The sequence below is a fragment of the Lynx rufus genome, unplaced genomic scaffold (genome assembly GCF_022079265.1).
Source record: "Lynx rufus isolate CCGP_SWC_20201006 ecotype Redwood Valley unplaced genomic scaffold, mLynRuf1.p SCAF_2, whole genome shotgun sequence".
Taxonomy (NCBI): Eukaryota; Metazoa; Chordata; class Mammalia; order Carnivora; family Felidae; genus Lynx; species Lynx rufus.
The window spans coordinates 202438631-202462651 of record NW_025814834.1 but is presented as its reverse complement, the minus strand read 5'-3'; the positions used below and the strand labels follow the sequence as shown (position 1 = coordinate 202462651).

The 24021-nt window shown below is 51.4% G+C and overlaps 1 protein-coding gene and 1 non-coding gene across 4 annotated transcripts in view; one reads left to right on the top strand and one right to left on the bottom strand.

Annotated features, from left to right (window-relative positions):
* Positions 1–24021, top strand: part of ZDHHC18 (zinc finger DHHC-type palmitoyltransferase 18) — a 29608-nt gene that overhangs the window by 510 nt on the left and 5077 nt on the right. For 2 of the 3 annotated variants that reach the window (XM_047086001.1, XM_047086002.1), the window contains exons 2-6: positions 4108–4268; positions 19780–19929; positions 21500–21637; positions 21757–21805; positions 22346–22448. In XM_047086001.1, the coding sequence (XP_046941957.1) occupies positions 4108–4268; positions 19780–19929; positions 21500–21637; positions 21757–21805; positions 22346–22448 (601 nt within the window). Of the gene's footprint in view, positions 1–4107; positions 4269–6009; positions 6137–6232; positions 6425–19779; positions 19930–21499; positions 21638–21756; positions 21806–22345; positions 22449–24021 lie in introns of those variants that run through there. The other variant, XM_047086003.1, reaches the window with a different exon arrangement.
* On the bottom strand, positions 10183–10323 carry LOC124516666 (U4 spliceosomal RNA). The gene has a single exon (XR_006963088.1). It is a non-coding gene; the product is annotated as a U4 spliceosomal RNA (small nuclear RNA).

Here is a 24021-nt window from a genome sequence, read left to right as displayed (position 1 = left end):
AGCACTCCCGCCCTTCTGGTCTCCCGCTGGGCGCCCGGTCCACTCCGACCTCCTCGGGCGCTCCGCCCTTCCCTGCACCTGCCAGGCACTCTCTCCTCCCTGCTCCTCCCGGGCCTGCGTCCTCGCCCGCTCAGGATCTGCCCCCAGGCCTTTCCAGTCCCCTCGCGTGTCTCTCATCGGCCCTCCCTGGCCCTCACCACCCACCGCCCCAACCCCACCCCTACTGTCCTTCCTCCATCCATCTGGATGCTCCATCCACACGGGGCCCCATCGCCCCATCCTCTGGCCTGTCTCCTGTCCCTCCCTGCCTTTCCCTGGCACCCTGCCTTTGCCAGCCTCTGCCAGGAGCCCCACACTTGCCAGTCCCTGCACCGACCCACCCTCTCTTCCCTCTCAGAACGTGGCTCAGGCCTCCCGGATCCCCTGGCCCTCACCTCTCTGCTGGACCATCTCTTGGCCAGCCCCCGCTTCCTTCTGACCCCTTGAGGCATCTTTGCTTTATATCCCTTCCAGACAACTTCTGGATCTTTTCTGTGTCCTTTGGCTTTATACTACCCATCACAATTCTCCCAGCTGCCTCCGTGTCCCACCAGGGTCCCTTCTGGGGTCCCCTGTCATCTCTTACTCTCAGACCCTTCCCCCTTCCTTTCACCTCAGTCATTCTCCCTCTAGGCCCTCAGGCAATCTTCCCAGACTGCTTTGGGCCTCTTAGGCCTCCCTTCCCTCTCCAGTACCTTCCTTAGTTTCCCCAGTGGTTCCAGTCCTTCCCTCTGACTCTGGCAGGTCCCTGCCCCCCCACCCCATGTACCCCTGGCTTTCTTTGCATTCTCACCATTCTGGAGCAAACCTCTGGCCTGTCCCATGGCAGGAACAGCTGCAGTGCCTTGTTATTTTTTAAGAGAGTCCACAGTGCTTTGGTGTGATAGGTCCTGTTTGCCCCTGTGGGGTTTTGACCTCTTCACATCCCCCGTGACCCAGGGTAGGCCCACACAGTAGCTCCCTTTTCTGGCTGGAGGAGGAATGCTTGTCACTTCCCAGAAGTTTTGCACTCCACCTTTGGTCTCTAGCTTGAGCCGTCTGCTGTGTGATCCCTTGCACACACACTCACACTCACCCACACAGCTTCCCCTCCGGGTTCTCCCCCATCCTTTGTGGTCTTGCTTAATTGTGCGGCGTGGTTAAGAACTCCATCTCTGGAGCCAACAGACCTGGTTCAAATCCCAGCCCCACCACACACTATCCGCATGACTCTGGGATAGTCCCTTCACCTTGGAGCCCTACTTTCGTCATCTATAAAATGGGGTTTATAATAGGTTGTCATGAGGGTGGCACTATGTCATGTGCGTAAGGTTTTAACCAGTAACAAGCACTTAACGCTGGCTGCTGTTATTAGCTGTTTTCTTCACCATAAAACACGTCCTAAGGGCCTGTGGCTGTGCTAAGGCTGCCACAAAGACGCCACCCCCAAGTACCCTCTCCAGCTGCCAGATCATGTATCTGCAACCTTGGGTTTCCCCTTGAAGCAAGGTGAGGACTTCCTACAAATTAGCTTCTCCCTTTCACCCTTCCTTTCTGAGTCAGGGTGGATGAAAAGTTCCAGGAAAATATAACACGCAGGAGCTCTGGGGAGCCCCCAGCCTCCAGTGTGTTCCTTGGGCTGAGTTTCAGATCCACCTTGCTGAGCTGACCCGACACGACCCGCATGAGTGTTTTGAAAGTTCCTTTTCCAGTACCCCCAGGGCTGCAGCCTGAGCAGGAGGAAGTTGACCGCCCCCCCCCCCCCCGCCCCCAGCTCTGTGACACTGAGGCGTGGGATTCGGTTAGTTCAGAAGCAGGATCTTCTCTGGGTTGCGTGGGTATCTTGACTGATGACAGATTTGTCCCCCAGAGAAGGGAGAAAAGAGGACTTCTGGGTTCAGGGAGGGCTTGTGAATCATCTTGCCTTGTCTCTGCCCTTCTTCACTTGGGCTGGTGGAGTTGGCAGGAGGGTTTGGGGTTTGGGCTCAGACCTCCCCTGGGTCTAGACTGGGGTGTTACCTCGGTAGGGACCCAGGGTGTGGGAACGCTGGAGAGTGAGTGAGCTCACACTCTTCCATTGCTCTGGAAAAAGGTAGAGTGGCTCTCTAGGGCTTTTCCTGCTGAGAATGGTTTTGCTTCATTGTTTGGTTGGGTAAATTATTGCACAGGGCTCTCAGCAGGGTATCTGGCTTCTGCCCCACTTCCCACCCCACATGGAGGCCAGAGTGCCCCTTTAATTCTAAGTCAGATCCCAGGCTCCCCCTGGAGTTCTCCCTGGCTTTCTGGGATAAGAACCAAAGTCTTTCTCTCCATCCATCTCCCCCCACTATCCCCCTGTGCGTCCTCCTCCAGGCACATTGGCCTCTTTGCATATTCCTGCCTCAGGGCCTTTGCACCATTTGGAATACCCTTCCTTTGGATAGTCTCATGGCTCACTCCTTCACTTTTTTTCCCTCCTTCCCTAACTGCCCCTATAAGTGAACAAACCACTCCCCTCCCTCCTATCCCCTCTTCCCTGACTACTTGTTTTCTGGAAGCACTTGCCACCATCTGAACATACTATGCCTATACTTTCTGCTAGTTTGTTGCCTGTCTCTTCGCCACAGAAGGGCTTCGTTCTCCACACTGTTTTGTCTTTGGTGCCTAGAACTGGGCCTGGTGGGTAGTAGGCATTCAGGACAGTAAATATTTGTTGAATGAACAGAGAGAGTAGCTGATGAGGGCCCGGAGGCCCCAGTCCTGTCTTTGGCTGACAGGGTGACCTTGAATGTGGCTGTGGGCCTCAGATACCCCCTCTGTAAAATCAGGGAGCTAGCACTTGGTGTTTCTGAGTGCTCTACAAGTCTCAGACTTCGTTTCCGTCCCCCCAAAAGTCTGGTTATGCATGAACTGGTTGATTGGCATGTGGGTGACACAGAGGGCCCAGCTTTGAGTCTTGAACCCAGGGACCACTGAGATGTTTGGGGCGGAATGTGGTCCAGTTGGAGCCGTTGGACCTGGCAGTCTTTGCTCTTCAAGGGAAGGGCCTCTCTGGAGGCCAGAGCTTCTGGGAGTAGAGGCTGTGGAAACAGAGTATGTGTCCACAGGTTTGCTTTCTGTGACTGTGCCAGCTCCTGGAGCCTCTTCTGATACTGGCCTCCCAGCAGCCTGTCATTTCCCAAGTAGCAGCTCCTCACCCCATCAGGTGCCACTCTAGCTCTGGGAGGGAAGGCAGCGTAGGACAGCGGTTAATAGTTTGGGCAGGCCTCAGGGTCAGCCTGAGCACAGGCTGTCCTCCAAACCAACTGGGGTCAGGGACCTGAAAGCATGGGCTTGGGATGCCAGCCCTGGGATGACAGTGGCAGTGCATAGACCATGCTCTTCCCCTAACCCCCTGCACGTGGCTGACCCCTACTTATTCTTCAGATTTTAGCTTAGACATTATCTCCCCCAGCCAGATATTCCTGACTGTTCTGCTGATTTCCTCTCTCCCGTGTTAGCACACAAAGCCCTGTGTAGCACCTCTCTCTGTTTACCTGTCTTTTCCCCACTAGACCGCAGCCTCATGACAGGTGGAGAAACAACACTCTTATTCACTGCCATTATTCCTGCTGTTTGTTGATGGTATTGCCTGGCACATGTGAGACCTCGCTAAATATTTGTGGAGTAACTGAATGAATGAATAAGTGAACATTGTCGTGGACGGTCAACTCAAGTGACTGCCTAGTTCATTGGTAGTGGCTGCCTGAAGCTCTGTGTTTAGAAGGATTCTGAAGCTGCAGCTAAGAGCCGGGGTTAAGAGTGCTGGGATCTAGACCTCTCTCCTTAGCTCATTTAAAAAAAAAAAAAAAAAAAAAGTTCTGGGCTCTATTGATCATGTCTGCTCCTGGCTCAGAGGGAAAGTGCAAAGATCAATTAGTGATGTCTGCTCCAGGCACTCTTGGAGGAGTGGCTGCGCTCACCTAGGAGCTGTCCCTCTTCCTCAGGGAAAGGCTGTATGCCAGAATGCGGAGTGGTGTTGATGGCATGACACCTGTCTAGTGCTGTAGCCCTGTGTTCCAGGGAGCCCTTGGGGTATCTGCTCATCTCTCTCTCCCTCTCTCTCTCTAGCTGTCCCTTCCTGGCCCGCCAGCTGACCCTCGCCATCCCCATCATCGCTGCCATCCTCTTCTTCTTCGTCATGAGCTGCCTGCTGCAGACCAGCTTCACCGACCCTGGGATCCTGCCCCGGGCCACCGTCTGTGAGGCAGCCGCTCTAGAGAAACAAATCGGTGAGGCTCCTACTCCAGCTGAAGCTGCGTCTCCCGCCTCCACATTCCTTGGTTTGAGAGGAGGCCCGATTTTCTCTTCCCACACCTTGCCAGGAACTGAGGGCACGGTAGTGAGTGAGGCAGGCTGGAGCCGACCCTAGGGTGGAAACGCATGATAAACAAGGGAACAGAGGAGCAAGTAAGAAATGCTAGCCGATGAAGGCTACCATGGCCGTCAGCTTAGTACTGAGTGCTCGCTGGGGGTCAGGCAGTGTCTTCACCTCTTTACATGCATGATCTTATTTAATCCCCCAATAATCCTATGAGACCAGGACTGTTGTTGCTCTCCTTTTACTAATTAAATTAAGTCTCAGAGGAGTAAAGTAAGTGGTCCAAGATCATTACAGGAAGTGGAAGAGCTGGAATGAGATCTCATACAGTCTGACCAGAGGCCCTGCTCTTAAACATTCATATACACTTATTCACTCATCATTTGTTGAACCCCTATTATGTGCCCGACCCTTTTCTAGATGCTGACGATACAGTAGTGAACAAATAGGACAGTAATCCCCTGCGCTCTCGGAGCTGATGTTCCAGTGGGAGGAGAAAGACAGTTAACAAATATCTAGGACGTCAGGGGAGAGTAAAGTAGGGAGGGAGGATAAGAGCTGGGGAGGGGGGGAGGGTGTATGACTTTAAACTGGGTGGTCAGGGAACACTTTGTGAAGGAGGTGACTTCTGAGCAAAGAAGCAAAGACCTGAAGAGACAAGGGATTGAACTCTGTAGGCTTCTAGGGGAAAAGCACAGTAGGTGTGGGGAGTGGGGAGTTTAGAGTAGGTGATCTGGGAAAGCCTGTAGGAGGAGGTGTACTTGAGAGGAGCTCTGAATGGTGTGATGGAGCCAGTAACGCACAGTCTGGAAACAGTAAAAGCAAAAGCCTGAAGTGGTGAACAAGCTGGTATGTTTGTTTGTTTGCTTTTAATGTTTATTTATTTATTTATTTTGAGAGAGAGAGAGAGAGCATGAGCAGGGGAGGGGCAGAAAGAGAGCGAGTGAGAATCCCAAGCAGGCTTGACATTGTCAGCATAGAGCCCGACGCGGGGCTTAATGCCACGAACCGTGAGATCACGACCCGAGCCGAAATCAAGAATCGGATACTTAACCAACTGAGCCTCCCAGGCGCCCCAAGCTGGTATGTGTAAGGAACAGCAGGAAGGCCATTGTGGCCAGAAAGAACCTGTGCTCCCAAGGCACCGCAGATAGCCCTTGATTCCTCCCAGACCACTGTGTGGGTCCCCCTGGGAGGCTGGGTGCTGGGCCTTAATCTCAGCTTGCTGCACCCTCGCTCCTTCCTGGGGAGAAGTGACGTGGCTCTTTGCACACCGGGTTTCCGGTCTGTGGTTGGCTCCTTCCCCTCACAGGGTGGCTTTCAGACAGGCTTTTAAACGTCTGACTGGCCTTGAACAGACCCGGTGGCCTGTTAATGTCAGAGCTGCTGCATCCATCACTGGGAGTCATTTCACTGCTTCTCTGGCACAGCTCGGGAGGGTGGGCAGGAAGGGTGAGGATGTTCTCTTGCTCTTCGTTCTTCGGCTCATCCCTCTGCCCAGGCCTGTCTTCGGCCACGCCCTCGATTGCTGTCTTCCTCTGCCTGCATCCAGCTTCCTTCCCCCTCGCCCCACTGGGCCGCTCACCACTTGGCCTCTTAGACTCAACTCTGCTCCTTCAGATTTCTGCAGTCTGACCTGGGCGGTCCACCTGGCAACAGGGGAGGCTATGTGGCAACCCGTTTCTCCTGCCTCCAACTCAGGGCTAATCGTGAGGCAGGATTATTGTGCAGTCCAGCCTGAGCTTGGGGATCTGGCCACCTGGAATCCTCTGGCCTCCTGTGAGTCGTGTGGGCAATAATGACAACTGTAATCCCCCATGTTTGGGGACCGCTTGGCTGCGTGTAGTGAGTGTTTTCCATCCATTATCCCCACAGATCCTCTCAGCGGCCCGGCTGTGCCGATGCAGAAACTGAGGCAGGGGGATCACGTGGCCAGGGAGTGGAGGCGTGGAGACGGACTGTGTGCCTTGATTCCCAAATGCCTTGCTCTCTCTTCTGAGATGGCCACAGGGATGCATTCCCCGTCTTCTGTGGCCACACGATCTTCATTCTTATGTCTCGACCCAGGTATTCCGTCCTCTGAGAAGCCTTCATGACCCCAGTTGGGCCAGACCTTCCATGACACCTTCCAAGAGCTCCGTGTCCTTCCTTTCTTGGCCCTGTGCTGCATGGTGGTGGTTACAGAATTGTCGGGCAGGCCCGGCAGCCTTTCCTGGACAGTGAGGTCTTGTTTACCTAGTCTGCCAAGTGGAGGGTCCAGGGATATTGGCTGAATGGCTGAGCCTCTGTAGAGGCCCTCCTTGATGTCCCTAGGTGACTGATGGAGAGACAGTTGGAACTTCTCCCAGTTAGGCATTACAGTTTAACCATTTATGTGTTAATTCTATATGCTGGCTCCTGACTACAGGGGTGGAGGTGGGAGGCCAAAAATGAATCTGATGTGAACCCTGCCTTCCCATGGTTTCTAGGCTAGCTCAGTCCCAGGCAGAAGGCCTAACCAGCTGCTACAGGTGAGATCAGGCTTTGGAAGTGGATCAGAGAAACAGGATTATCTTCTGCCTGGAGGATATGGGGAAGCTTCATGGAGAGGTGCCTTGAGCCAAAGCTTAAAGTTTGGGTAGAGTTCAAGCCCAGGAATATGTGTGAAGGGAGCCTCCAGGCAGATGGAACAGAGGAGGAGAGAACAGAGTGGGAAGGAGCAAGGACAGGCATGGAACCCTGAGCAGGCCATATTGGCTGGAAAAGGAGCAATACTTCAGAGAATTAGAGAAATTCTGGTTGGAGAATGGGGTGGAGTTAGTCCCACGGGACCCTAAATGTCAGGGTTAGAGACTTTCCTTTGGGAACAGCTGCTAAGCCTGGAAAGTGACATCTTTGAGGCCTCTGAACTCTGAAACTTGAACAGGAGCCAAATTTGAGGGTGTGGCCAAGGAGGTTTCTAATCAGGGTGAAATATATTTTCTTGAAAAGGACAAAGGTCACTGAGCCTTTTCCAGAAGGTTGGAGACCTACTTTGAGGTGGATGGTGCTGTCCACATAAACATGAACTGATGCTCACCGGGGCCCATGCAGACTGTGGGCTTCTCGCTTTGGCCCCATAGGCCAGCCACTCCAGCCCAACAGGTTCTAGCCCAAGGCTCCTGCCTTTCAAGGACCGTCTGAAGTGGGGTGACCAGCTCCTTCCAGTCTCGTGTCCGGGAAACCCCTCAGGCACAGGCGAACCGGGGTGGCTGAGATGTTGACTTGTCAGCTGGCAAGCCCTGTAGCTGGGTCATCCCACAGGGCCATACAGAGTCCAGGCACTTTGGGAAGTTGGAAAAGAGGTAGGAGGTGCCAACATTGCTCCCAGTCTGATGGGAGACGATAGAAACATCCAGATCTGAGTGACAGACGCTAATGTAGACACGTTTACAGCTCACAGAATGGACATAAAGGCTGCGTCTCCTTCCGCCACCACACAGCAGGTCACAAACCGCAGCCTGTCTGTGCCCAGGGTGTCTCCCCTCAGGTCCTTCTGAAGCCCACTGCCCTAGGGCAGACCTGTCTCATTTGCCGCCTGGATTGACTGCTGACCAGGCCCCAACACCTGGCGTCTCCCTTCAGTCGTAGTTGTCTTCCCAGGACTCAGATTTGGCCCCAGCCCTCCCTGGTTTAGAATTCGGGTGACTCCCGGGTGCCCTCAACAGTATTTCCTGAAGATCGGTCTTTTGAGTACAACGTTCGCAATTTTTCCCTTTCTGCACCTCATCTTGTACCTTCAATTTCCTTAGTGTTTCCTTTAGGTGACTCATTTTTAAGTGTATTTTATAAGGAACATTGTTACCAACCTTGTAAGCCAAGAGCCTCTTACTGGGAATAGAACCTAATCATAAAAACAGACACATAACAATGTTACAGAACTCTTGTGGTTACAGTTGCTAGCGAAAAGCAGTCCCTTTGAGGCCTGTGAGGATCACAGGTATTAGGTATTAGAAGTTGAGACTTTTTAGGGCGACCGGGTGGCTCAGTCGGTTAAGGGTCTGACTTCGGCTCAGGTCATGATCTCGCGGTTTGTGGGTTCGAGCCCCTGTGTTGGGCTCTGTGCTGACAGCTCGGAGCCTGGAACCTACCTCGGATTCTGTGTCTCTGTCTCTCTCTGCTCGCTCTTTCTCTCTCTCTCTCTCTCTCTCTCTCTCTCTCTCTCTCTCAAAAATAAACATACATTTAAAAATTTTTTTTAAAGTTGAGACTTTTCCCCTTGATGGAGTCAAAGGCTTGAGTGAAAATTGAAGAGGGAGTAACTTTCTCATCCCATGAATTCGTGTTGCCTAGTGTTGCGGCCAGGAAACAGATCGTCTTCCACTTTCCTGCAGACTTGCCTGCAGAGGCGCACTTGCAGGGTGAAGGCACACTCCAGCCTACCTGCCCGCACTTCCCACCCCTGCAGCCCTCTGCCCCACTGCCTGTGCTTTGTTCCCACAGCCCCTCTACGGCCATGCCCTCTTTCTGGTGAGCCCAAGGGGTCATTCCTCCTGATCCTGCTTAACTGCCACTTCACCTTTTGCTGCCTCCTGCCCCCACCCCCACACATTTCCTCCCCCTCCCGTCTCCACTACAGACACCAGTAACACCATGAATCCACGAGCTGTGGGGTAGACCTTTGTTATCTCTGATTCACATCATCATCTTACAAGTTTGATAATGTTATTACCCAGTGAGGAACTGAGGCTCAGAGAGGTTAAGCAGCTTCCTCAAAGTCACAAGCCAGCAAGTGGCCAGACCAGGTTTCAAAATGAGATCAGGCTGGCTGGGCCCAGAGTCCCCACACTTGACTCGCAGTGCCTCTTACACAGGCTCTGTAATTATGTGCTTCCCCCCCTCACTGGGCCCTGAGGCCAAGCTCTTCCTGTATCTCCGCCCCCCAGCCCACCACTAAGCTGATATCCTGTAGGTGCTCCATAAACCTCTGGAATGAACAGAAAGGGTCAGGTGGGGACTACAGTGACCCAGTGCTCCCAGCCCCGGGTGCTGTGGCTGACCTTGAACTGACCTGGAAGCTGGGGAGACCACAGCCCTGCAGCTGTTTCCTCCACCAGTGGGGGCAACGGAAGGCCCAGCGGTCAGGACCCAGCAAGGCTGGTGGAGATCCCAGCCTTCCCTCGCTAATGCCGACTCGGTAGCGCCTGCCAGCCCCAGGGTGCTTCCGTGCCAGCCACTGGGCTTGAGTCACAGAGCCAGCCGGCTGGCTCTGAGTGGAGTGCCTGCCTGCTCCCCTCCACGGGCTGCGGTTGGGGCGAGACCCAGAGCATGCCCCTTGGTCAGGAGGAGAGTGTGGGGAGATTCATTTGCTTCTCACGGCCGTTCAGTGAGGAGCCTTCGCCCTCATTTCACATCCCCAGGGGCTATAGATTCCCACCCGCAAGGCAGCAGGGAGGCCTTACTAGCCTGAGAGGGACTTGACTTCTTAGGGGAGAGAGAGAGAGAGCGAGCGCGCGAGCCCTGGAGTAGATCTTAGATTCCCTTCAAGCAGGGATAACATCTCTTCCCACTCTGACTTCCTTCCTTTCGTCAACAAATATTTTCTGGACTGGGTGAACAAAGCAAATGTTTCTTTCTTTCTTTTTTTCTTTTCTCTTCTCTTCTCTTCTCTTCTCTTCTCTTCTCTTCTCTTCTCTTCTCTTCTCTTCTCTTCTCTTCTCTTTTCTCTTCTTTCTTAGCACAAAGCCCAGCGTGCGGCTTGAACTCACGACCCTGTGATCAAGAGTCACATGCTTGCTCTACCAACTGAGACAGCCAGGCGTGCTCCCTGACCCCGCTTTTTTTTTTTTTTTTTTTTTTTTTTTATTTCTCCGTAGAGACTGTCAAAAATTGCCAATGCCGACTATATTTCAAGTCGTCACGGCGGGGTATTGGGAAAAGTTTTCAATTAGCAATAATCGCGCCTCGGATAAACCTCATTGGCTACGATACTGCCACTGCGCAAAGCTTGACCCCGCTTTTTAAAAATGTTTTCACTGTTCATTTTTTTTAATGTTTATATATTTTTGGGAGAGAAAAACAGAGCACAAGTGGGGGAGGGGTAGAGAGGGAAGAAGACACAGAATCGGAAGCAGGCTCCAAACCCAGCTGTCAGCACAGAGCCCGACGCGGGGCTCGAACCCATGAACCGTGAGATCGTGACCTGAGCTGAAGTCAGATGCTGAACTGACTGAGCCACCCAGGCGCCCCTGTGAATTTTTTTTAAAGCAAACACATTTGACTCTTCTGTATTTGCCTCTTCTCCCCTCACCTGCCACCTCTAGGTCTTGATATAGTGGTTGGTAATGTTTGAGAGAATATTTGGAAGACAAGGGTTCCAGTTTCAGCGCCCCCCCCCGCCTTATGCTATTGAAATCTGTTTCCTCATCTGTAAAATGGGGGTACATGTCCCCTTGCCCGGCCCAGAACGTTTTTTATGCATCCAGTGAGACCGGGAATAACGGTACCCTTTGAAAATTGTTTTTCTCTGTTGAAACTTAAGAGGCTGAGCCTCGTGCTCAGGAATGGCACACGGGTCTGCTCCCGGCCCTGAGGAGCTGCCACCTCCGCTGGCTGCTAGCGGGAGTTGGTGAAGAGGAAACTGAGGCTGAGGCCAGGGCCGTGATTGGGCAGCGTGGTCTGGCCGGAGAATAAGCCCTGGGGCAGCTCCTTGCCTCCCTCCCGAGTGGGGTTCGCTTTCCACAGTGACCCCGCTGCAGGGCCTCCTTTGAGCCAGCTTGTTCAGGGCCCCGCAGTTGGGGACTTTCATTTGGCATCTGGGTGGCTCCCTTGCTCCAGTGTGACACACACTCCTCTTGGCAGCCTAAAGAGGAGCGTCACTTCTTTCCGAGTTCTAGAGAGGGGAAGCCTGGCCCCCGGAGGGCACGGTGTGCTGGTAGGAGTTCCCTCCCTGCTTTGGCGAGGGCTTGTGGGAATCCAGTGAGGATTCCAGAAACGTCTCTCTTCCTCTTTCCTGAAAGGGTCTGGGGCTCTCCTTCACTCACAGCTGGGTTGTTTTCTGAAGTTTCTTCTTAAATCAGCTGTTTGGAATATAGCGTCTCATAGAACAATAATAACGGCTAATATTTAGTAAGCTCATGCCAGGTGCCGGACGCTTTGCTAAACCCACTTGCCGAACTCTTCCTGCATCTTCCAAATAGCACTAGGAGGCGGATTTGATTATGTCCCATTTCTTTTTTACCAGACGAGGGTCAGAGAGACTTGACCCACATCACATGGCTAGTTGTGGTTGGGCCACCTGTCTATCTGGCTCCAAAGCCTGTGTCCAAGCCTGGAAGACAGCAGTGGGCAGGGACAGGAGCTGGACCTGGGGCCCGTGGAGTAGGGTTACAGGCTGGGTTTGGAGTAGCATCAAGAGTTTTGGGAAGAGCTGGAGAATTCTGCAGGCTAGAGTGTCCCAGTGTGAACCGTGTCACGACTGAGGGTCCTTCGAATCTAGCACTGTGCTTAGGGCGGCCTTGCAGCATCTCATTGGGCACTTACCACAATCCTGTGAGATCAAGACTGTCTTATCTCCATCTTATGGATGAGGAAACTGAGGCTGCAAGAGGTGAAGGGACTTTCTTCAGTAGCAAGGAGGCAGCAAAATCATGATTCAAACCTAGTGTTTCAGATTCCAGAGCCTGTGCCTTGCTGTCCCTCTGAGAACAGCAGTTAGTAAGTACTCCCCAAGTGCCGGTTCCTTTACATGTACAATTTCTGATCCTTCCATAAACCTTCCAGGCAGTGGTTATTATTTGTCTGCTTTTTCAGATGCCACAACGGGCTCACAGAGGTTAAGTAACTTTCCTGAGGGTACTAGCTAATAAATGGAAGGGTCAGGATTTGAACTCTGGGCCTGCCTTGGTCCAAAGCCTGTGCTCTCTCCTCTTTGCCTGCTCCCTCATGGTTCATTGGATGGGACTGCCTGTTTATCCCACCATCCCTGCCGTCCGGGGGCGTGCGGTCTAGGTGTCTGCACACAGCAGGCCCATCACAGCCCAGCCTGGGGCAAGCCCATCACAGCCCAGCCTGTGTGCAAGGCACGGGAGCAGCAGTGCTCAGAGAAGCTGCTGGAGCCTAGGCAGGGAGCCGGAGAGTCCTGGTGAGCAAGGAGAAGGCGGGGGCCAGGGCTTGGCCAGGACAGGGGCAGGAAGCCAAGGCTGCAGGGACTCATAGGGCAAAAATAGTGGGAGAAAAGCCTGGAGTGGAGGTTGAGCTCAATTGTGGAGGTCCCTAGTATCAGGACAGGAAGTTGTCCTTTTATCTGTTTTTTTAGGGGAGGCCAGGGAAGGGTTATAACTCAAGAGGGGTTATTTATTTATTTATTTATTTATTTATTTTGAGTTTATTTATTTATTTTGAGAGAGAATGAGCAGAGGAGGGGCAGAGAGAGAAGGGGACAGAGGATCCCAAGGAGACTCCGTGCTGACAGCGGAGAGCCTGACGTGGGGCTTAAACTCACCAACCGACGTCAGACGCTTAACCAACTGAGCCACCCAGGTGCCCCCAAAAGGAATTATTTAGAGAAATGTGGTGGGTTGGAAGGCAGAGGGGCTGGAAGCAGGGAGTCTTCAGGGGAGGCTGTTTGGTGACAGGGTTCTGGCCTGGGTTAGAGCATTGGGAGGAGAGTGAAAGATTATGAAGGAAGATCCTGAGAAAACCTAGTGACTGGCCAGGAAAGGGTGAGGTAGAAGGAAGGGTCTGCAAAAGGCCTCCAAACTGAGTTTTCCTGCCTCTGCCACTCAGTGGCTGTGTGACTTTGGGCAAATCCCCTGACCTCTCTGGGCCTGTTTTCTCATTTGTAAACTGAAGGGGTTAGAAGAGAGGCGGTCAGTGGGGAGACAATTATTGTTTTCTATGCACTGGGCGCTGCATTATATGCTCTTTGACGTTCTTTCCAGCTCTTGGGTTGTGCCATTGGCAGAAATGAGGAACCAGGCAGGGTTAAATAACACTCATTATGACACTTTGAAATTTACAAAAAGACCTCAAGCCCCAGTTTTGGAAACTTGGGTTCATATCCCGGTTCTGCCACTTCCTAGCCAGGAGCGGCCTCAGACATGTCACTGAGCGTCACCAAAAAGTCTCCTGAACTGTAACCTGGAGGTGACTGACGTTAGTAATCCTGCCTCCTGGGATGTTCTCTGGATGCAAGGAGATAATGCCTACGAAGTGCTCGGCATATAGGAGGAGGCGCTCAGTGTAGTGTTTCTTTCCCTTGACTCTTCCTTTCTCTTAGTAATTCTGGGAGCTAATAATAACCACGCGCTTCTTAAGCATTTACTTTGTGTCACTTCACGTTTTTACCTCAGGTCACCCTCACAACAACCCTGTGATGTGGGTACTGTTATTATCCCCCTTTCAGTGATCAAGGAAACAGAGGCTCAGAGAGGTTAAACGATTTGCCCTGTTGAACATCTAGCAGATGATATCCCCGGGAGAAACCCAGATAAAAAGACGTGGGGCCAGGATTCGTGCTCCATTCTACCTGTTCTTTCCATTTTACAGAGGAGAAAACTGAGGCTCAGAGAAGTACATTTGGCTTTAACATTTCACCTAACCACTGGGTGGCAAAACCAGGTTTCAGAGTGTGTCCACTGGCCTCAAACCCCCTGCCCTTTGTCATGCTGCCTGTTTTAAAGAAGAGATGTTCTGGGGTGCCTGGGTGGCTCAGTCGGTTGAGCATCCGATTTCTGATCAGGTCGTGATCTTATGGTTCATGAGTTTGAACCCCACATCAGGCTCTGTGCTGTCAGCATAGAGCCTGCTTTGGATCCTCTGTCTCTGTCTCTGCCCCTCCCTAGCTCGTGCTCACGTGCTTGCTCACTCTCTCTCTCAAAAATAAAAAAATAAACATTTTTTAAAAATAAAGAAAACGGGGCGCCTGGGTGGCGCAGTCGGTTAAGCGTCCGACTTCAGCCAGGTCACGATCTCGCGGTCCGTGAGTTCGAGCCCCGCGTCAGGCTCTGGGCTGATGGCTCAGAGCCTGGAGCCTGTTTCCGATTCTGTGTCTGCCTCTCTCTCTGCCCCTCCCCCGTTCATGCTCTGTCTCTCTCTGTCCCAAAAATAAATAATAAAAAAAAAAAAGTTGAAAAAAAAATAAAGATGCTTAGTTCCATTTTATTTTATTTTATTTTATTTTATTTTTATTTCATTTTTATTCTTTTTAATGTTTATTTATTTTTGAGAGAGAGACAGAGTGCGAGTTGGAGAGGGGCAGAGAGAGAGACACACACAGAATCTGAAGCAGGCTCCGGGCTCTGAGCTGTCAGCACAGGGCCCAACTCAGGGCTCAAATTCAGAAGCCATGAGATCATGACCTGAGGCAAAGTTGGACGCTTAACCAACTGAGCCACCCAGGGGCCCCTGCTTAGTTCCATTTTAAACATGTTATGGTTGGGGGGATGGTGAACAGCCTAGTAAGAAAGAGTGTGTTTGGTAACTGGAATGTGAGACACAAGTCTGTGTGCTTCATTGATGCATGCCAAGTGCCTAGAATAGTGCCTGGCACCTGCCGGACACTCAGTAATCATTGGAGGCAGGTGGCCAAACTGGAGATACTATCTGGGGAGTAGATCCAGTAGAAGTGATGGCTGGGAGCATAGTAAAGGGCTAGGGATCACAGGCAGCCTCATGTGATTCTCAGGTTCTGTCCAGAAACAAGCCACTGCCCTGGGGACTTTGGTCCTTTGAGGTCTGGGAGACCAAGAGGCTCAGTGGGTAGAATTGTGGGCTTTTGCATATGAGAGACCAGGTGTTTGGATTCCTGCTTGCCAGCATATGAGTTTGTGACTTTGCACAAGTTACTTAAACCTTTCTTTTCTTTCTTTAAAAAAAAAATTTTTTTTAATGTTTATTTATTTATTTATTTATTTTTTTTTTTAAATTTTTTTTTCAACGTTTATTTATTTTTGGGACAGAGAGAGACAGAGCATGAACGGGGGAGGGGCAGAGAGAGAGGGAGACACAGAATCGGAAACAGGCTCCAGGCTCCGAGCCATCAGCCCAGAGCCCGACGCGGGGCTCGAACTCACGGACCGCGAGATCGTGACCTGGCTGAAGTCGGACGCTTAACCGACTGCGCCACCCAGGCGCCCCAATGTTTATTTATTTTTGAGAGAGAGACACAGCACGAGCAGGGGAAGGGCAGAGAGAGAGAGCGAGACACAGAATCCAAAGCAGGCTCTAGGCTCTGAGCTGTCAGCACAGAGCCCGACGTGGGGCTTGAACCCACCCACGAACTGCAAGATCATGACCTGAGCTTGAAGTCAGACACTCAACCAGCTGAGCCCCTTAAATCTTTCTTTTTGTTAAGTTTTTACTGAAATATAATGGGCTTACAAAAAAGTGTACAAATCCTAAGTGTTCTTTTGAGTGTTCACAAACTGAACACACACATGTAATCAGCACCCTGATCAAGAAACAGTATATGAGCAGTGTCCCAGGAGCTCCCCCTTGCCTTTCTGGTCAGTGTCACCCCTCCAGAGGTGACCATGATCTTGACTGCTACCATATTAGATTACTTTTAGTTGTTTTTGAACATTTTGTGTTCTTACGTGTGTGGTTTCTTCACTTTACACATGTTTATGAGATTTATCCATAGTTCTTATGTGTGGTTGAGGATCGTTCATTCTTTGCTCTACAGAACTCCATACTACCTTTTGTTAATCTGTTCTACTATTTTTTTAAATTTTTTTTTTTCAACGTTTATTTATTTTTGGGACAGAGAGAGACAGAGCATGAACGGGGGAGGGGCAGAGAGAGAGGGAGACACAGAATCGGAAACAGGCTCCAGGCTCTGAGCCATCAGCCCAGAGCCTGACGCGGGGCTCGAACTCCCGGACCGCGAGATCGTGACCTGGCTGAAGTCGGACGCTTAACCGACTGCGCCACCCAGGCGCCCCAATCTGTTCTACTATTTATGGGCATTTGGGTAGGTCCAGATTTTGGCTATTATGAGACTCTTGTTGTGAATATTCCTGTACATCTTTTGGTGCATATCAAATCTTGCACATTTCAGGGGGCCGGGTTGGCTCAGTCAGAGAATATGTGACTCTTGATCTCAGGGTCATGAGTTTGAGCCCCATGTTGGGTGTAGAGTTTACTTAAAAAAATTTTTTTATGGGGCGCCTGGGTGGCTCAGTCGGTTAAGCGTCCGACTTTGGCTCAGGTCATGATCTCGCGGTTCGTGAGTTCAAGCCCCGCATCAGGCTCTGTGCTGACAGCTCGGAGCCTGGAGCCTGCTTCAGATTCTGTGTCTCCCTCTCTCTCTAGCCCTTCCCCCCTCGAGCTCTGTCTCTCTTTCTCTCTCTCAAAAATAAATAAACTTAAAAAAAAATTTTTAAAGAATTTTTTTTTTTAATCATGTACATTTCTGTTGGGGAGATACCTAGGAGTGGGCTTGCTGGGGGTGCATATGTTGAACTTTGGTGGTTAGTGTTAAATAGTTTTTCAGAGTGGTTATATGAGATTTCTAGTTGCCTTACATTTTTACCGACACTTGATTTTTAAAATTGTTTTCATCTTAGCCATTCTGGTACATGTGTGGTGGTAACATTTTATGGTTTTATTTGCATTTCATTGAAGACTAATGAGCATGAATACCTTTTCATGTGTTTATTAGCCATTGGACAGCTTCTTTTATGAAATACCTGTTTGAATCTTTTGTCCACATTTGAATTGAGATGCCTGAACTTTTTCTTACTGACGTATAGGGATTCTTCATGTGTTCTGGTTACAAATGCTTTGTTCTTGTTCACATCTTCTACTCTGAAGGTCACCTTTTCATTTTTTTTTAAGACTTTTTTTTATGGTTTATTTATTTTGATAGAGAGGGACACAGTGCATGACAGGGGAAGGGGCAAAGAGCGAGAGAGACACAGAATCCGAAACGGGCTCTAGGCTCTGAGCTGTCAGCACAGAGCCCGATGCAGGGCTTGAACTCACAGTGAGATTATGACCTGAGCCAAAGTCGGAGCTCAACTGACCGAGCTACACAGGCGCCCCTCATTTTTCTAATTGTATCTTTAGATGAACACAAGTTATTATTATTTTTGTTAAGTAATTGCTATGTCCAACATGGGGCCAAACTCACGACCCGCAGATCAAGGGTTGCATGTGCTACCAACTGAGCCAACCAGGTGCCCCAAATAGAAGTTCTTAATTTTGGGGGCACCTGCGTAGCTCAGTCAGTTACGCGTTCGACTCTTCATTCCAGTTCAGGTCATGATCTCACAGCTTGTGAGATTGTGCCCCATGTTGGGCTCTGTGCTGACAGCATGGAGCCTGCTTGGGATTCTCTCCCTCTCTCTCTGCTCCTCCCCCGGCTCGCACTCTCTTTCAAATATACTTAAAGAAAAAGAAGTTCTTAATTTTGATGTGATGCAGTTATACCAAATTGCTCTTTTATGATTTGCCCCTTTGGGTCTTAAGAAATCTTTGCTCCACAGTCATGTCTCCTATTTTTTTTTTTTTTTTTAATCCCAGGCTTTTGCATTTAGAGCTACAATCTGTCTGAAATAGAATTTGGGTTTGGTAGGAGGCAGGATACAGATACTTTTTCCCCCATTTGTTTACCCAGTGGACTCAGCACTGTTTATTGGGGCCCATTTTCTTTCACACCACTTCAGTGTTACCCTTGTCGTAAACCACTTGGTCATTTACATGCCAGGTCTGTTTCTGGATTCTCTCTTCTGTTCCATTGATCGGCATTTCTACCCTCGCACCCAAACCAGGCCTTCTTAATCATTAGCTTTTTATCATTAGTCTTGATCTCTAGTCATAGGAGTCCTTAGCTTTGTCCTTCAGGAATGCGTTGGCTGTCTTTGGCCTTTTGCATTTCCATATGAATTTTATAACGAGTTTGTCAATTTCAACCCCCCTCCCCCAAAAAAAACCATACTGAGATTTTTCATTGGGATTATGTTGATCTACAGATTGATTTAGGGAGAATAAAACCTTTCCTAAATTGTGTCTTTTAATCCATGAATGCAATATATCTCTGCATTTCTTTTCCTCTTAAAATTTTTATTATGAAAAACTTCAAACATCCAGAAAAGTGTGAAATACAATGAGTTTCTTTCTTTTAAGTTTATTTATTTATTTTGAGAGCGAATGCGCGCACACCAGCGGGGGATGGGCAGAGAGAAGAAGAGTCAGAATCCCAACTAGGCTCTGTGCCATCAGCGCAGAGCGAGATGCAGGCCCCAGATTCACAAACTGTGAGATCATGACCTGAGCTGAGACCAAGAGTCAGACACTTAACCGACTATGCCACCCAGGCGCCCCAATATAATTAATTTATGCATGTTCATCATCTAGATTTAATAGTTGTTATTAGTGTATCTTATTTGTGTCATATATATTTGTAGTTCTTTTTTTTTTTTAAGATTTTATTTTTAAGTAATCTGCATCCAACATGGGTCTCGAACTCACAAGCCCGAGATCCAGAGTTGCGTGCTCTTCCGACTGAGCCAGCCAGGCGCCCCTATGTTTACAATTCTTTTTTTTTTTTTTAATGTTTATTTATTTTTGAGAGAGACAGAGTGCAAGCAGGGGAGAGGCAGAGAGAGGGAGACACAGAATCCAAAGCAGGCTCCAGGGTCCGAGCTGTCAGCATGGAGCCCGAGGTGGGGCTCCAACTCACGAACCGTGAGATCATAACCCGAGCCGACATCGGACGCTTAACTGACTGAGCCAGCCAGGTGCCCCTGTACTTACAATTCTTATGAAGCCATTTCATAGTAAATTGTAGCTATCATAGACACTGTATCCATAAATACTTCGACTTGTGTCTTCAAAATCTAAAGACAACCTCCTGCATAACCCTAATTTTGTTATTATAGCTAGGAAAATTAATAGTTCCCAAATTTCTAATCTATAGGCCTTTTTCACCACTCTCCCACCAAATTCAAGACAGAATCCAGCCTAGAATCATGCATTGCATGTGTTCACGTCTCTGCATTTAGAACAATCTCCCTCTCTTTGTAAGTGACGTGGATTTTGTTAGACATCAGTATCAGTGGTGTTGTAGGTGCCCCACATTCTGGATCTGATTGTTTTCTCATAGTGTTGTTTACTTTGTCTTCCATCCCCTGTACCTCCTAGAAACTGGAACTTAGGTCTAGGCTTGACTAGATAAGCCTCCCCCAGTCTTCCCAGAGTCGCCTTCTCAAAGTTGTGTAAGACCAGCAGTGCGTGAGCACGTGGGTAATGCTTTAGCACAGGGCTTGGCACACAGCAAATTTCGGTAGGTAGCAGCTCTTAATATCTGTCCCCTCCTTGGGCCCGCCAATGGCTCGTTCCCAGGAAACAGTTTCCCTAAGGCTTCTCTTGTCCGTGCCAGGCAGCAGTGGCTTCCACCCAGCTGGGGCTTCTGGCTCTGGGCTTGGACATTCCCCATCTTTCTGTCCTCCCACCCCCAGATAACACAGGCAGTTCCACGTACCGGCCACCCCCTCGGACCCGGGAGGTGATGATCAACGGACAGATGGTCAAGTTGAAGTACTGCTTCACCTGCAAGATGTTTCGGCCACCTCGGACCTCACACTGCAGTGTCTGCGACAACTGTGTGGGTAAGTGGGAGGCAGCAGGGAGTGGTGCAGGGAGCCCTGAAGACAGAGGAGTCACTCATGGGGGCGGGGGTGTGTCTGAAATAGCCAGAGCTGGGCAGGAAGTCACCCAAATTTGCTCTGATTGAGGAAGGGCTGTGGGGAGAGGCTCAGAGTGTGACCAGTGGTATCTTGGCCTCAGCCCAGGATTGGTAGATTCCTTTCCCCCAGCTCTGAAGTATGGGGGAGACAGAGAGACCCTGGACCCTTCTCCCAGGCCTCAGCCTGGTCCTCAGTAGGTCCAAGTTTCTAGGAACCAGAGACTAGAGCAATAACATTCTAGATACTTTGGGGCCAGAAAGAGAATGATTTACCATCCAGCAGCCCAGAGCCAGCTATACTGAATGACTTTGATCTGATTCCCAGGGTTTGGGAGGGACAAGAATCTGAGAACAGGGGAGTTCAAGCCAGTCAGGTAGAGAGGATGTAGCCAGGATTGGAAGCTAAGCTCCAGGCCCACACCTGCGGTGGTTGCTGGGGAACCAGAGGCTGTTTTGTCTCCTCTTCTTGCTCTCCAGAGGCCGGGCAGCCCTGATGGGGACCGAGGGTGTGCCCCTGGAAGGGTGTCATAAGGGAAATGCTATGTAAGAGGATCCAGGTGAGCTGAGCCATGGTGACTGAGCATGGTCCCCAGGGCAGTGAGCTCATCACGCTAGCTCAGCACTCCCTGAGAGAACAGTAGGGAACACCCCATGACAGCAGGCAGCCGAGTGGGTGACTCAGTGGGCGTTATTCTTCCCTAAGAATCCGCAAAGGGTGCTGGCCATGGTAGGAGGCCTGCAGTGGGCTTGTGATCCACATTCCCACAGAGGACTTTCATTACCAGTCTGGGTGTGACACCAGCACCCCCCCCCGCCCCCACCCACCGCCCTGGGGTGCTAGTGTGAGCTCAGCCCTCTGGCCAGGCCTTACATGCCAGCTCTCCACAAGTTACAGAGCGGCCCCGCCCCTCCCTGAGCCTCTAGTTCTAGGGCAGGGAATGGGGAGCATTGTTTGTCGCAGGTGGCCAGGGTCGTAGGCCAGGCGACAAGTACTTTTTGTGCATCTTCGTACCACGCACAGCTGGACGTGGGACTCAGCTCGGTGTGAGGCCAACACCGGCCCCCTCGTGGAGTTTACAATCCAGCAGGGGTAATTGGCCGGTCCGCTAATTATTAATAAGTATGTAAACACACATGGGCAAAGAGCCGCAGGAGATAAGTAGCAGCGGGTAACAGAGGGCCCTCACCTTGTCTGGGATCAGAGGAGGCTTTCTTAAGGAAGTGGCTTTGTAGCTGAGATATGAAGGAGGAATTGCCCTTAACCAGGTGAAGAGACAGAGAAGAATGTGTGAGGCAGTGGGAAGCTTGCAGAAAGGCCCAGAAGCAGGGAGTGTGTGAGGAGCTGCAAATCGGCTGAATGGGCCGGTACAGAGAGAGTGTGGGGGAAGAAAGCCCCAGCTGTGGCGTGAGGCCTCCAAACACCTGTGCTGGTTGCAGCCCAGGCACACTAACCTGTTCCCCTCCTCCCTCCCCACCCCCGGGCCCTTTTCCAGAACGGTTTGACCATCACTGCCCCTGGGTGGGCAACTGTGTGGGGAGACGGAACTACCGCTTCTTCTATGCGTTTATTCTCTCCCTCTCGTTCCTGACGGCCTTCATCTTCGCCTGTGTGGTCACCCACCTGACGCTGCGTGAGTTGGGAGTGGGGGCAGGGGTGTGCAGGAGGGGTGGGCCGGCAAGCTCTGCCAAGTCAAGGGGCTGTGGTCACTGTCCATCTGAGCTGTGCCCTGTCCTGTTTTCTCCTCCCCAGGCTCTCAGGGAAGCAACTTCCTCTCCACTCTGAAGGAGACACCAGCGAGATATCCTTTGTCAGCCAATAGATGCCCTGGTGGGAACGAGGCCCCTTCGCTGGGGTGGATCCCCACACCTCATCCTGTAATCCAGGGGGGAATGGTGTAGCGCTAATGTTTGTCCTCTAGAATAATCTGATATACCAGCTGCTTCTGTTTCCTCCCCGGCTAGAGCTGATCCTAAACAGTCTGATCAAAGGGCTGGGGTGGCCAAGAACTCTCAGGAACCACAGTCCCTGTCTTCCCTTAAGACACCAAGCAACCGGGACGGGGTTCTTGTGCGGGGTTCTTGGTGCCTGGCATCTTCAGTTCCCCCTACTGTCCATCACCCGTCCTGCTCTTGAATGGGCTCCCGAACCCTTCTTAGGGCTCAAGAGGTAATCCTGTCGAGAAGTGGTGACTGGACCGCAGGAAGGTTACAAACCCATCTCCTCTCTGGGGAAATCGCTCACGGAAGGATAGGTGAGAAGGGTTGGGCATGGCAGGCCTCCAGGGGCCAGGGAGGCCCCCAGCCCTGTCCCGGTGTGGGTCCTTGACCACCCTGCTCACTGTGCTGGAGTTGGTGATCTGCTTCTTCTCCATCTGGTCCATCCTGGGCCTCTCAGGGTTTCATACTTACCTCGTCGCCTCCAACCTGACAACTAACGAAGACGTGAGTAAGGCTGGAGCAACCTCCATTCACTGGGCAGGAGGCGGGGCCCTGGGCAGGAGGCGGGGCCCTGGGTAGGAGGCGGGGCTCTAGGCAGGAGGCGGGGCCCTAGGCAGGAGGCGGGGCCCTAAGGTAGGAGGCTGGGCGGAGGGGCTGGGCGGAGGGGCTGGGCGGAGGGGGCCTGCAGCGGCCCGCAGAGCAGCCTGACTCGCCTGACTCGGGCTGCTGGGGTAACACGGGTGGGGACAGAGGGTGGCCAGACATTGCCTTCCAGTGCTCCTGGCTTGGCCCTGGGAGATCCAGTACAGGGTCTTCTAAGGCCCCCACGTGCCTTGGCCCCTCAGCGCAGGCTTTCTCGCTAACCCAGAGGCAGTGCTCCACCGTAACAGTCCTTACGTTTGGCCCGCGTGTTACGGTCTCCAGAGTTCTTTCAGCTCCCATCATCTCTTTGGGTCCTTTTGCCAACTCTGAGGCAGAAGGAACAGGGATGCTTTTTCTCCTGTTTGATGGCTGAGTGACTTGCCCCAAGGTCACACGGCCGGAAAGGGACAGAGTCAGGGTTGTGGCCAAAAGCCCTGGCTACCCTTGCCCCACCACACTGCACTTACAGGCAAAGAGATGTGACTATTCTCAGGGTGCCCCTGGGGTTCCCTTGGGCATCCTTATTGAGGGAGGCAGCGAGGATAGGACTATGGGGCTATGTCAACCCTCCCTACCTGCTGCCTTTCAGACCCCCACCAGCAAGCATTGTTTGAGCGCCCACTGTGTGCTCAGCCCCGGGCCCGACCTGACCTCCCCTTCTTTTCTCCCAAACGATAAAAAAGCAAATGACAGCATCTGTGCCAGGGCCACCATCAGATACTGCTCAGAGGCCCATGACCAACAGAAAATACATCTCTTGACCTCAGCCTCTCATTCTGGGAAACAGAACTTAACACTCATGATAGGGTTTCATGTGCTGAATGATTGGTACAGAGCAGAAATGACATCAGCCAGCATCTCCCAAGGCGGTTTTGTGGGTGCTGGTTCTTCAAGATGTTACTAGGGGTTAAGCAAAAAGATGTGTTATAGCCAAATGAGTTTGGGAAACTCTGGGTTAAAGTCAAGCAAGTATCCTTGGTTGCTAAACTCCTCAGTGCCTTTGATAGCTGGCCTCACAAATCTAGAGAAGGCAAGATTTCATCTCCAACGATGCTATCACAGTTCCCTGTTTTTCAAATGAGGACTGAGATTCAGGGAAGTGCTCTGTCCAGGGTCATGCAGTGTGTCGGGGGCAGGGCCAGGGCTCATAGCCAGGTCAGCCTGAGCTCTGTCCCCTTATACTACCTTCCCTTAGAGGTGGCTGGCCGGAGAAGGGAGGATGCACCCAAGAAGTTTCCTTTAGATGCTTCTCTTTGGCTGTGCGCTGCTCTCTGTCCTGATTAGGGCTTCCTCCTCTCGGCTAGGTGCCCCCGACATCCAGCAGTCCCCCACACTCACTGAATAGCTTGGGTTAAAGACATGTCCCCTCCAATAGTCTACCCAGAATTGGAAAAACTCTCACCAGTTTTTCCCAGCCTCTAGACCTCCCTCCTAG